The sequence below is a fragment of the Pinus tabuliformis genome, chromosome 9 (assembly GCF_031772625.1).
Source record: "Pinus tabuliformis cultivar Carrire ecotype Pingquan chromosome 9, CPIR1, whole genome shotgun sequence".
In the NCBI taxonomy this organism is placed as follows: Eukaryota; Viridiplantae; Streptophyta; class Pinopsida; order Pinales; family Pinaceae; genus Pinus; species Pinus tabuliformis.
Genome location: NC_142307.1, coordinates 1,323,399,897 through 1,323,413,285, shown reverse-complemented (window position 1 = coordinate 1,323,413,285; position 13,389 = coordinate 1,323,399,897). Strand labels below are relative to the sequence as shown.

The window sequence follows — 13,389 nt, the reverse complement described above, 5'->3', positions numbered from 1 at the left end:
CCTTCATTGATGGCAAGGTACGTGTATGGAAAAAGAATTTTAAAGAAGCTTTCACTCTTGGGTTTCGAGTTGATTTATTATATCAGGTCGGAGGAAGTCCGCTGGGTGTCATGTCTTGTGACACATCTCTTTAGTCCGAACTATGGCATCGGAGGTTTGCTCACCTTCATTATAAAGCTCTACCCAACGCAACACAAATGGTGACAGGGATGCCCGATTTCAGAGTAGAGCAAGAAGGTGTATGTCCGGGATGTGCCGAAGGAAAGCTCAAAAGGGGACCATTCTCCTCAAGCCAAAGCAAGACCTCCGATATATTGCAGTTGGTTCACTTAGACATATCTGGTATGATGCCTGTGAACTCCTTGGGAGGATATTTATATTACCTCACTTTTACAGATGATTATTCTTGCAAGACTTGGATATACTTCTTGAGAAAGAAGGATGAAGTGTTCTCTTGGTTTCGTCACTTCAAAACCTTGATCGAGAATCAAACCGAAAAAAAGATCAAGATCTTAAGGACTGATAATGGGACTGAGTATGAATCCAATGAGTTTCATGACTTTTGCAAAGAGGCTGGCATTAAGAGGGAGACTACAACAGCATATACTCCTGAGTAGAATGGTGTGTTGGAAAGGAAGAATCGTACAATTGTGGACGCTGTCCGTGCTATGCTCCATGATCAAAGACTTCCAAAGTTTCTATGGGCCGAAGCTGCGAATACCGCCGTATATGTGCAAAACCGAGCCCTCATCAAGCATTGGGTTCCAAGACTCCCGAAGAGATGTTCACCAGTAAGAAACCTGACGTATCTCATTTTAGAATTTTTGGAAGTCCTATATATTTTCATGTGCCGAAGAGAAAAGGAATAAATTGGGTGCCTCTGGAAAGAAAGGAATCTTCGTGGGCTATAGTGAAAATACTAAGGGCTAATCTATGTGGCTGGTCAAAGGGAAATCGAGATTAGCCTTGATGTCACCTTTGACGAAGATATGGCTCTTAGCAAAGTTGACAATCTTCCTACTCAAAGGGGATGTAAAGAAGTTGACAGCAGGGAACCGAAGGAAAAGGAAGATGAGACAATGCCCGATATGGAAGAACCTATGGATCCTATTGATCCCCCTCCACAAGAACCTTTCTCTTCTAGGAAGAGGCCTTCATGGCTTAGGGGGACACTTGGTGATGCTGAAGGACACATTGCACCCAGAGGGACTTTCCGGGAAAGTAAGAATCCGGCCAGGTATCAGGGATACTTGACCATCATGAGCACGATCATTCAAAATGAGCCTTCATTGTTCGCAGAAGCTATCAAGCATCAAGTATGGAAGGATGCTATGACTGAGGAATATGAGTCCATCATGAAAAACGATGTCTGGGATGTGGTCCCTAGACTCTAGGACAAAGCAATTGTCACTTTCAAATGGCTTTGCAAGATAAAGCATGCAGTTGATGGAAGTGCTGAAAAGTATAAGGCTCGTTTTGTCGCTCGTGGCTTCACTCAGAAGGAAGGTATAGACTATGACGAGATATTTGCACCTGCTGCCTGATAGATCACCATCCGCTCGATCATAGCCCTTGCTGCTTCGCAAGGATGGAACCTACATCAGATGGATGTCAAGACCGTGTTATTGCATGGTTCGATCAAAGAGGAAGTCTATGTGGAACAACTCGAAGGATTTGAGATTCATGATTAGGAATCTCATGTGTGCAGGTTGAAGAAAGCCCTCTATGGGCTGAAGCAGGCACCCCGAGCGTGGTATGAGAGGATCGGTAGCTACCTGATGACGCTGGGATTCACTAGGAGTGAAGCCGACCCTAACCTTTACTTTAAGGTTGAAGATGACAAACCTCTCATACTGGTGCTGTACGTTGACGACCTCTTTCTAATAGGTGTAGACCCTCTCATTCACAAATGTAAGAGGGAGTTGGCTTCTGAGTTTGAGATGAAGGACCTAGGACTGATGCACTATTTCCTAGGACTGAAAGTCTGGCAGAAACCAGGGGAGATTTTCCTATCTCAAGGAAAATATGTGGTGAAGATATTGGAGAGGTTCGGTATGGTGGATTGCAAGCCCGTGACTACCCTGATGGAGCTTGACTTCAAGAAGTTAAGCGGTAGTGTTGCCGAACCTGTTTTACAAAATGCTACCGAGTATCGTTAACTCATCGGAGCATTGATGTTCTTGGTGAACTCCCGTCCGGATATATGTTTTGCAGTCAACACGTTGAGTTAGCATATGGTTGAGCCTCACCACACACATTGGATTGGTGCCAAGAATCTATTGAGATATCTTCGTGGCACAATCACACATGGTTTGAGATACACTGCCGGAGATGTGAGACTACATGGATATACCGATGCTGATTGGGCAAGCAGTGTGGTGGACCGAAAGAGCACTTCCGGGTGTTGTTTCTCTTTGGGATTTGCCTCGATATCCTGGATGAGCAGGAAGTAGAAGTCGGTGGCTTTGAGCACTGCCGAGGCAGAATACATTGCTGCTAGTATGGCCTCTTGTGAGGCAGTCTGGTTGCGGAAGCTCTTCAGTGAGTTGTTTGGATTCACATTGGATACTACCGTGATCCTGTGTGACAACCAGAGCGAGATTCGTTTATCAGAGAATCCCGTATTTCATGATCGCTCCAAGCACATCGATATCAGGTACCACTATATCCGGGATATGGTACAGCAAGGAGCAATAAGGCTCCAACATATCGGTACAAATGAACAGGTTGCCGACATTTTGACGAAGCCCTTGGGAAAGGTCAAATTCTTGACTTTCCGAGAACAACTTGGTGTCGTTGAGAGACCCTCTTATGAGGGTCGTGTATGATGCATATATTGAGCTCTGGGAGCTCCAGGGGGGCGCGGGGTACTTCTTGGAGCGACATGTGACCACAGGGCGACTCACCATCCCCTGGTGGTGTGCTATGTACAAGGTGAAAGGTTCAACCTTCCCCTGTGACACCCCGTGGCGACTGTGGGACAGGATGATTAGTTCTCCTGTGGGCCAGGATGATTAGTTCTCCCGTGGCGACTGTGGACAGGATGATTAGTTCTCCTATGACGACTATTGGACAGGATGATTAGTTCCCCTGTCGAGGCATCCTACCCATGCAGTCTGGGACTCATGGGAAGTACCTCTCATCTGATTAATGAGTAGGGAAATGGGGTTAGGGACCATTAGTAGTACTATCGATGGACACATCGTTGTACCTACCATACTCCCTATGCTAGGATGACCTCCATTGATCTGGGATCAGTGAGAGTGGTATGACACACTTTGAGACTGACTTCGGGTCAGTGGAGGATGGTATGATACATCTTCGATAATTTCTTCTTCTTTATAGTTCAGTAGAGCAGAGCAGAGCCAAGCAGTGCAAGGCTGTACATTTGATGGCAGGGATAGTATTGACGGTCAAACGGATTAGCAGATGGAGTTCTCCCTAGTTGAGAGGGAGTGTTAAAATTGGCAACTAGGTCCAAACTCCATGTGGGTCATCCTATTTATGGCAGTTGATATTTTTCCTAGGTTCCTCTTGCCGAGAGGTGTAGGATTGATCTAAAGATCATCCGATTCTGATAAGTATTTATGGAGATATGAATTTATTTGTATTTACTTGACAAATTGTCAAGGTCGGCTAGCAGCTAAATGTGTGGCGGACATGCCCAGCAAATCATATAAATACAAGTGAGGTTGATTCATTTTCAACTCATCTCATCTCTCACATTCTTCTCTCTCTCCTTGCATATTGGGTACACACAAGGAAGAGGATCTCTCTCACGTGGGAAGTAAGAGGACGCAGGAAAAAGGACGCAGAAATAGTTGACTGCGTTGACCGAGTTTGACTGGGGCTGCAGAAGGTCTCTTTGACCAGCGTTGACCAAGCGTTGACCTTAGAAGAGTGCGGTTTTGGTGTGGCTGCCTCTCCTAGGCAGGCCACAGATTTTGGCATGCAAACCGAGGCAATCTGACCTCTGGTTTGACCAACGTTGACTGCCCTAGTTTGGGGCAGCAGGTTGACTTCAATCAACGCAGTTTGACTGTGTTTTTGGGGCTATTTATGGGCTGCTTCTTCAGGCTATTCGAGGACTAGATAACTGGGAAATTGACCAAACATATTGGAGGTCAATTTCATCTCATTTGACTAAGTTTGACTTTGCTGATTTAGGGTTTGCTCCTATTGATATAAAATTACAGAATTCTGATTTTGTACTATTTCTCTCTGCTGAACTATTGAAGATGAAAGAAGATTTGATCAAAGGGTTTCCCCGCATTGGGGTTTGTCCCTGGCTAGCCACCACATCTTGTGTCTCTTGTCTTGGCTTGTTTTTTGTCGATCGTTTAATGTTCTATCTGCACTTTACTTTATGTATATGTGATTGCTAATCAGTGGCTAATAAGAAGAATTGAAGTAAACTGCTCTAAGCATAGAACATACCATAATTTAACATTGCCTCATCCTCAAAGAGTATCGAAAATCAGATGCTTACCCAATCCGCCATTCTTTCTTCATAATGTGAAGACAAGAACGATGTGTCTATCTTTCCCTCTCAACTAGGGAGGAGATATCAACCAATCCAAGCTTGTTTCTCAAATACACAAGCTTCTTATTAGGAAAAGATTTTGTCAAAATATCAACAACCTGCTCATCGGTGGAGATATATTGTAGCTACACCACCCCATATTGCATCGATTTTCGGATGTAATGATACTTGTTGTTTATGTTCTTGGTCGTTGCTTGGAATATGGGGTCTTTAGACAACCTTATGCAACTGGTGTTGTCACATTGTATAACTGTAGGGTCCTTCAAACAAATCGGATAACAACTTCCTCAACCAGAGAACTTCTCTACTAACTTCACATGCTGCAATGTATTGAACTTCAACACTACTCAATGCAATCGATTCTTGCTTTGTACTCATCCATGAGATCATAGAGGATCCCAAGCTAAAACATCCTTCGGTAGTGCTTCTTCCATCTAACTCACTGCCTCCTCAATCTAAATCAATTTATCCCATTAATTGGATATTATTCTTTCCATCATACTTTAGGCAGTAATGTATTGTCCCTCACAGATATCTCAATATATGCTTGGCTGCTATCCAATGGTCATGTCTAGGCTCCATCTGAAATTGACTGAGAATATTCACTGCAAAACAAATATTTGGATGTGTGTTCACAAGATACATCAGAGAGCCAACCAATTGTCTATAACTTGTAGGATCCACAGGGCTTGATTTTGAACTTCTCAACCTCTTCAAATTTGTGACCATGGGAGTTGTCATTGGTTTGCTATCCATCATGCCAAACCTTTGTAGCATCTTAATTACATACTTTCCTTGACCTAGATATACTTCACCAGGTTTTTTCCAAACTTCCAACCCCAAGTAATAGTGCATAAGCCCTAGATCCTTCATATCGAATTCTGCTGCCAATTGTTTCTTGCATTCTTGTATACGACTTTCCACACCTGTTATGAGAAGGTCATCCACATATAGAAGAATGATCATTGGTTCACCCTTCACTACTTTGATATAAAGATTTGGATCTGCAGAACTCTTTGAAAATCCCATTCTTTGTGGGATCTACATCAAAGCATATCCATGCTAGCATACCAAGCCCTTGGGGCTTGCTTGAGGCCATAAAGTTCCTTCTTTAGTCTGCAGACATGAGTTTCTCTATTATGTACTTTGAATCCCAAGGGTTGTTCAATATATACTTCTTCATCAATGGTGCCATTCAAGAAAGTTGTCTTCACATCCATTTGATGGATGTTCCATCCCATAGTTGCTGCCAAGGAGACCAACGATCTTATAGTTGTGTATCTTGCTGTAGGTGCAAATGTTTCTTCATAATCGATGCCTTCTTGTTGAGAGAAACCCCTAGCCATAAACCTTGCTTTGTACTTATCAATGCTTCCATCTGCTGCATGCTTAATCGTGTAGAACCATTTGGAAGTTACAACTGATTTGTCATTAGGCTTAGGAATGATTTCCCAAACTATATTTTTCATTATAGACTGATATTCTTCTTTCACGACATCTTTCCATTCTTGATGCTTGACAACTTCAAATGCGGATGGTTTTGCTTCAGTTAGTACCCTGAATAACTTTTAGGCTTTTTACTTTCCCTGAATGTTCTTCTAGCTGCGACATGTCCCGCTGCTTCTTGAAGAGTTGATGTTAACCAAGTGGGTCTCTTACGAGTTTCAGGGATTATGACTTGCTGCACAGGTTCACTGGGACCTTCTTCTTCATGATTAGATATAGTATCTTCTTCTTCCCTTGGACATTCTTCAAATATAGGTAGTTCTTCATCATTAGAATCAATAGGGAGATCTTTAGACTTCTTGTAGGCAATGTTTTCATCAAAAATCACATCTCTACTTACTTCAATTCAGTGACCTTCCTTGATGTAGATCCTATATGCCTTTGACGAGGTACTATAGCCAACAAATATGCCCTTCATGCTTGTAGGATCCAATTTCTTCCTTTTATCTTTTGGAATGTGAATGTAGATAGGGCAGCCAAATATTTGAAGATGATCTACACTAGGTTTTCTTCCAGTAAATGCTTCTTCAGGAGTCATGTTGTCAAGTATCTTATGAGGACTTCGATTTTGAATATAGACTGTTGTTTTGGATGCTTCACCCCACAAGAATTGAGGTAAGTCTTGATCATGTAACATAGCTCTAATGCATTCTTCAATTGTACGATTCTTCCTTTCTACTACTCCATTTTGTTTTGGATTATATGGAACTATCAACTCCCTCTTAATTCCAGCCTCCTTACAGAAAGCTATGAGTTCTTTTGATGTGTATCCCCTCCATTGTCAAATCTTAGCACTTTTATCTTCCTTTCTATAAGATTCTCCACTTCTACTTTGAATTCTTGAAATTTATCAAATACTTCATCCTTGGACTTAAGTAAATAAATCCAAGTCTTTCTTGAGTGGTCATCAATGAAAGTCACATAGTATAGATGACCTCCAAGAGATTTTGTAGCCATAGGACCACAAACATCAAAGTGAATGAGATCCAAGATTTCTTTAGATCTTGAAGCACTGCTTCCAAAGGGTTTCTTTACATTTTTACCTAGTGCACATCCCTTGCAAATTCCTTCATGCTCTTCCTTCAACTTAGGGATGCCAAGATGGTAAGATTTTGTAATGAAGGCATCCAAACCTTCTATGCCAAAGTTCACATGGATTGATTTCAAGGTGAACTAGGGCTTGAGAGAGAGGTGTAAGTAATTTGTAGAGCCTTCCCTCATGAATCCCAATGATTTTTGCATTATCAATGCTAGAACCCTTACTCCATACCATAACTTTTCCATTTACAAAAGCAATTCTATCCCCTTTATCTTCTAAACAAGAAATAGAAAGTAAATTTTCTTCAAACTTGGGACATATAGTATGTTGTTGAGATGTATGTTTCCTCCATCTTCCAGCTGCAACATGGTTGATCCAATTCCTTTGACTGCATAGTTCTTCTTGTCTCCAAGCTCAACTGAATGAGAAGATATTCCTTTTGATAGAGTCTTTAGTTGTCCATGTTCACCCGTCATATGTGTAGAAGCTCCACTGTTAATTACCCATATGTTGTCATCTTCAAAAGTACCTGTAAGTGTTGAGAATAATCCATTGTTCTTTGTAGAGGAGATCCTGTTCATGTAATTCTTGATAGATAATAAGAGATCCCAAACTACTTTGATGCCTTGCTTGAGTGTTGTCATCATGGAGAACTGCTTCAAGGATGTAGTGATCTTCATCATGCCCTTTGTCAACTTTAGCTTTGATACCATGTTGAGAAATTAATAGGGCTACAGTTGAAGTGATTTCTCTTAGACTTGATAACTACTTGTGATGTTCTTTTACTTTTCTTGATTGTTAACTTCTTCTCTTATTATTATGTTGTTCTTATCATCAAACAACTACCAAAAAATGAAGATCAATAGTACACAAGGACACAAGATGTAGGTTGCTAGCCAGGGCCAAAACCTCTCATAGAGAGGAAAACCCACAAAAATCTCTTCTCTTCTTATAGATTCTTCAAATGACAAATTCCAAGACCTCTAGACCAAGACCAAGACCCTTCCAAGACCAAGTCAAACCTTCTGGAGGATGTGCTGCTTCTTGCAAAGTCAAACCAAGTCAAATCTCTTCCAATTTCAGAACTTTGACCCCTAGCTTCAGATTTCGGCCCTCATTGCAGGTCTGAATTTTTTGGCCCCTGCAACAACCACAATTTTCGCACGTGTGGGAGAATTTAGGGCTTCTAAGGCTTCCTCCCTTCGCTTGGGTTGCTTCCTCTTCTAGGATTTGTAGGTGACCAAATCGACTTCTCTTCTACCAATTTTGACCCTTCCCTTGCAACTTGAAAACTTTGGCCTTGATGCTGCAGAAACCCTAGCCTTTCTTCGCATGTGTGTGAGAGAGAGTTAAAAATTCAGAAATTTTGACTTTCTTCTTCCTTCTAGTCCTTCGCTTGCCTTTTTTCTTCTTGTCCTTCGCTTCCTTGATGAGTGCATGAGTGTATGTTCAAATGAGGTTGAATGGTCTCTTATAGGAGTACGAATTGTTCTAATTAGGCCGACTTGGTCTTGGAGGGGTAATTTGACACTTTTGACTCAAAAAATAATTCTTTTGACATGTTACAAGATGCCCAATGGGGTCTCTTACATATAACATTGACTCTTTGACTTCTAGACTCTATGAAAAAACCTAGAAGCACCCAATGGGTGCTTTGACCTAAAATAAATTGTCCTTGAGCATGAAACCTATGCTATAAGAAAATAATAATAATATTTTTCTTTTCCTTTTACAAAAATCAAGAGTACATTACATATTATGAAGATCGAACCTAGTTACATATTTCAACATGTTAGAATTAAATATGGTTGAAAAGGTTATATGAGTGCAGATGATGTCAAGTTCTTTGCAACATGAACTATTCCAGGTAGAAAAATGGGTTTTACTTGCACTGAGCTTGGATCTTAGAAGGTTTCTGTCACCTGCCTTTCCTAGTTATCATCTATTCGTTTCATTGAGAGGTACCCTAATTCTATCCTAATAATAGCATGTTCCTTGTATTCCTCTCTCATGGACTGGTCAAACAAGAATGGAAACTTAGTAATTTGAGATTGGTTTGCCACGCCAACAGCATTGTATGTTTTCTCCTTTTTTCTGCAATATTTGCATAGCATAGAAGAAGGAAGGAAATGGGGAATGGATTATATTAAGTACATACAAATTAAATTCCCAAGGATGCAACAAACTGATGTTGTTATTGCTTCTGTTCTCTCTGTGCAGCAGTAAAAGTCCTTTTCCCATATATTGGTTCTCTTCTGTGTAACAACTGCTTGGGCTTGTATTTCTTCTTTAATGTATTTCCCTACTAGTTTTTACTACCAATAATATCAGAACTGCAAAAAGAGTTGAACGTGTCTAAAAAATCTGCAAGTTTTGATAGAACTTGAACAATATGTTTGAAAGGGAAGCCTATGCTTACTGCCCATCCTTGAGTTGATTTTGGGTCAGCATATAACATTCTGCTGTCTTGCTGAGTCTTGTTGCTTTGAGTCTCTGGGAACTGTCGGTTTTAAACCTCATGTTTTTCTATCTATAACTCCATTTTAAGAGGGAAGGATTTGAATTTTAGTTAAATTGGTAAATTTTCTGCATGATTTCTTTTGCCTTTGTCCTTTTCTGTGGATCTTCTTACTGAAAACTTAAAATCTGGTTCTCTGTAGATATGGGGAAAGTGCTTTCAGAGCTTAACTTAGGTACAAGGGTAGCAATGATACTTGTGCCCTTTGAATCTGCGAGGAGTCCTGTTTGGCGTTCATCATCTCAAGCCAACAATATGGGATCTCCCAGCTCTTTGCAGAATAGAGAAGCTGGTCCTGGACTTTTTGCAAGAATATTGTCATACTTCAATCCATTCTCCTATTTTAGTGGGACTTCCACAAATCAGGATTCCATGTCAAGAGATTCTGTATGGCAGTATGGTGAGTTGTTATCTCTTATGAATTTCTATGTTGTTTTTACTGCAGTGTAATGCACTTGGCAACTTCTTGATGCAACCAAATCTTTTCTACAGGTCCAAATCCATCTCTGCAGAGCACATTTAAAGATGGTAGTCAAAATAGCAGCTACCTGTCAAGATCCAATACTCCTGGTAAAGATCAAAAGCCTAGTGGCAGTAGCAAGGTGGAAAAAAAGGGCTGGGGAAGTAATATACATACACTAAACCATGACGAAGATGAGTCATTTCGTGACCGAAATGCTTTTTGGAATGGTAACTCTACTCAGTATGGTGGAGATGACAATAAGAGAGATTAGATCTAATAAAGTCTCACTCTGTTTAATAATTAATCATGCTTTGTTATCATTTCCCTCAAATTGTATTCAATGATTGAGTAGGAATGGACAAGATTGTTGTTGCCATTCTAGTTTCTCACTTAATTTAAAAGATATAGCTTGCTATAGAGATGATTACGAATGTTAATCACTTTTGTTTTTAGAAGTGTCTGTCTGTTGAAGAACATTTGATTGTATAACTTTGAACTCCTGCATTGTTTATTATGCTATTGCATGATAAATTCAGTTAGGAGTTCTAGTAGCTTGAGTTTATTCAATAGTTTTCATAAAAATATGCCTTAGCAAAGGCCAGAATGCAAATATTTTTCTGTTTTGTATATAAAGGATTGACCAAGTTATTCAGAGGAAGATCTTCATATGGCTTACCACAAGTCCTCTGTGCTTATTCTACAGATTTATCTTTGTCCATGATAACAATTATTGGTTCTGCTTTACCAAGGGTTTTTGCGATTTTCTTTTGTTGTTTTTATTCATGATTTAGAGTGAGTGGGAAAGGGCCAAGAGGAGTGTTCTTTGTATTGTACTAGATTTGATGCCATTTTTTATTTCATTTTTTTTTTCTGGTTTTATTTGCATGTTCGATAACAGTAAAATTCCATACATTTAAGTAAGATGCCACAGTTCATTTCCTTTAACAACCAAATATCTCTGTATCCAAGCACTAACTGTTCAAAATATGACCTATTCAAGTAGTGTCTTTAAGCTTATACTACTGATTTTTGACATTGTACTCATTTCAGCCTAGTTTAACGTGGCACTCTTCTATTCTGAAGGAGTTGCGTTCTTGTCATAAATTGTCAAGCTTCTTTGGTTTAATGATAGTAATGGAGCTGAGTGATGAAGTTTTGATGTGAGCCTATGCTTCGTTTTTCCAGGGGGTAGGGGTGCTGGTTGTCACCCCCTACTTTGACTCTGGATTCATGTGAGTATGAACATCCTTATTCTGTCATGACTGAATGGTCTTGAGCTCAGGCAAGAAATGTTCTAAAAGGTCAACCCATGGTAGTGAGGGGTTGTTTCTGGCTTGTATTTATATGTGCCATCCTTGCCAACCCCTTTATTAGAAGGGTTGGCATTTTGATGGTCAATCCAATCTGCTAGGAAAGTCCTGATCAGCTTTCTAACAAAGGAACATACTGTTGTAATTTCCAATGTTTTACAACTCGGACTCGGACTCGGACTCGGCCGAGGATCGACTCCGACTCGGAGTCCGACTCGATAATGACTCGGCCGGCTCGATTTCAATGACTCGGTCGTTGTAAAAAATACATTAAATATTTTTTTTTTTATAAAAAAACATAATTTTAAATATTTTAAACATAATTTTAAAGATTTTCATTCAAGTTTCCAAACACACAACATTATAATATACATGGAAGACAACATATGATCAAAGTAGGCTCATGAACCAATCCATTATATCAAAATGGTACGGTGGTACCCAATGGCAATAGTAAATACATAGTCAACTGTAGTCTGTCATACATGATCAAAGACTCAAGAGTCAAAACAAAATACAAATAACCAAGGAGGCTAGTAGCTACTGCCAGAGGAGCCAAGATCATCTCGACCAATCTCTGGATCATCATCATCAGAGTCAGACAAGGGGCCCCATCAATGACCAGTACTGGCTACTGCTAGAGTTGCCAACATCATCTAGCTCAGTGTTACTTGGGAGCAGGAGCGGAAATGGGGAGCGAGAGCGAAAACGGGAGCAGAAGCGACATTTTCAGAAGCTCCAGGTTTGAGAGCGAATCCCAGAGGAGTTCAACAACCAATGTCACTAACATCAAGGTACACAGAGGATTGGTGCTCTTGATTAAATACGAGTTCCATACCCTAATACATGACAAAATTCAATGGAAACATTGCAATCCTCCAATCCTAAAACCCTGAAAAAATGATAAGTCTGCTGGATTTTGAATGAAATCTAAAATTCTACTTTCTCCATATGAAATCCAATGAGGTTGGAACCACTCTTAAACATCCTGAGTCATTTCATGGTAATGTTAAAAATTTAAGTAAAAGGATGAAAATGAAGATTAAGGAGAATGTCACTTTTACTTTAAGAATTTAACATTACCATGAAATTTGAACATCATATCAATACTAGGAGAGGGGAATGGACCCCAAATAGCACTTAACCAATTTAGAAAACACCTTGGAGTCCCCAACAATCAGCCAAATGTTAAAAAGTTAAAAAAAAATAGAAAAATCGTTGTTTCTTTGGGTGACTGGCTGAATTTAATGACTCGGTCGAGTAGATGTGCAAAACGGCCGGGTTGACCGAGTCATGACTGACTCGGCCGAGTCATGCAATAACTCGGCCGAGTCAGTCATGACTCGGCCTCCCGGACTGGTTTTTCTACCGGGTCACTCCTCAAGGCTTCAACTCGGTTCGACTCGGCCGTTTCGGTTTCGAAACGGCCGGTTTGTAAAACAATGGTAATTTCTAAGTTTAACTGTTAGAAACCCTTCATGTACTTTTTGATTTATTTTTGCCTACTTGTTCTGTTTAATTAACAAGTTATTTACCATGTAAACACTGAAAATAAATACAAGTACATGCTGAACACATTACAGATCATCAACTGAAGGAAAAACAAGCACACAAGTGACACGATTGTTTTTGGACTAATGTCCCCGGAAAAACCCAATGCGGGAAAACTGGGGCAGCTATCTGAGGGTTTTATTATTAAGCAGTTTCAGAATACAATCTGGGTGCCAAACTGGCTCACCCAACAGAGAATGATCTCGACAGTAGTACCTCTCAGTCGGAGACAGATATTCCGGCTAAAACCCCGGATGAACAATCTCATAACTCTCAGCGCCAATTGGCCCCACGAAATCTCCAACATCTGCCTCTAGGGACTGCGTCAGCCTCTCTGGCCCAACGTCACCTCAACTCGCCTTGCGTCAACCTCTGGAGGCACTGCGTCACCCACGTTGGCTTTCTCTAGCACTGCGCAGCTCCTGGCTGCCTTTGCGTGGGCCCTCACTGGCTCTGTGT

At 40.5% G+C, this 13,389-nt stretch overlaps 1 protein-coding gene across 1 annotated transcript in view; it reads left to right on the top strand.

Moving 5' to 3' along the window:
* LOC149153400 (Ubiquitin-like superfamily protein) overlaps positions 1 to 10,721 on the top strand; it is a 90,590-nt gene extending 79,869 nt beyond the window's left edge. Inside the window, exons 9-10 of the mRNA XM_089441294.1 lie at positions 9,749 to 10,006; positions 10,099 to 10,721. Of these exons, the coding sequence (XP_089297420.1) occupies positions 9,749 to 10,006; positions 10,099 to 10,340 (500 nt within the window). The 3' untranslated portion in view covers positions 10,341 to 10,721. The remainder of the gene's footprint in view (positions 1 to 9,748; positions 10,007 to 10,098) is intronic.
* Positions 10,722 to 13,389: the final 2,668 nt, after the last annotated feature.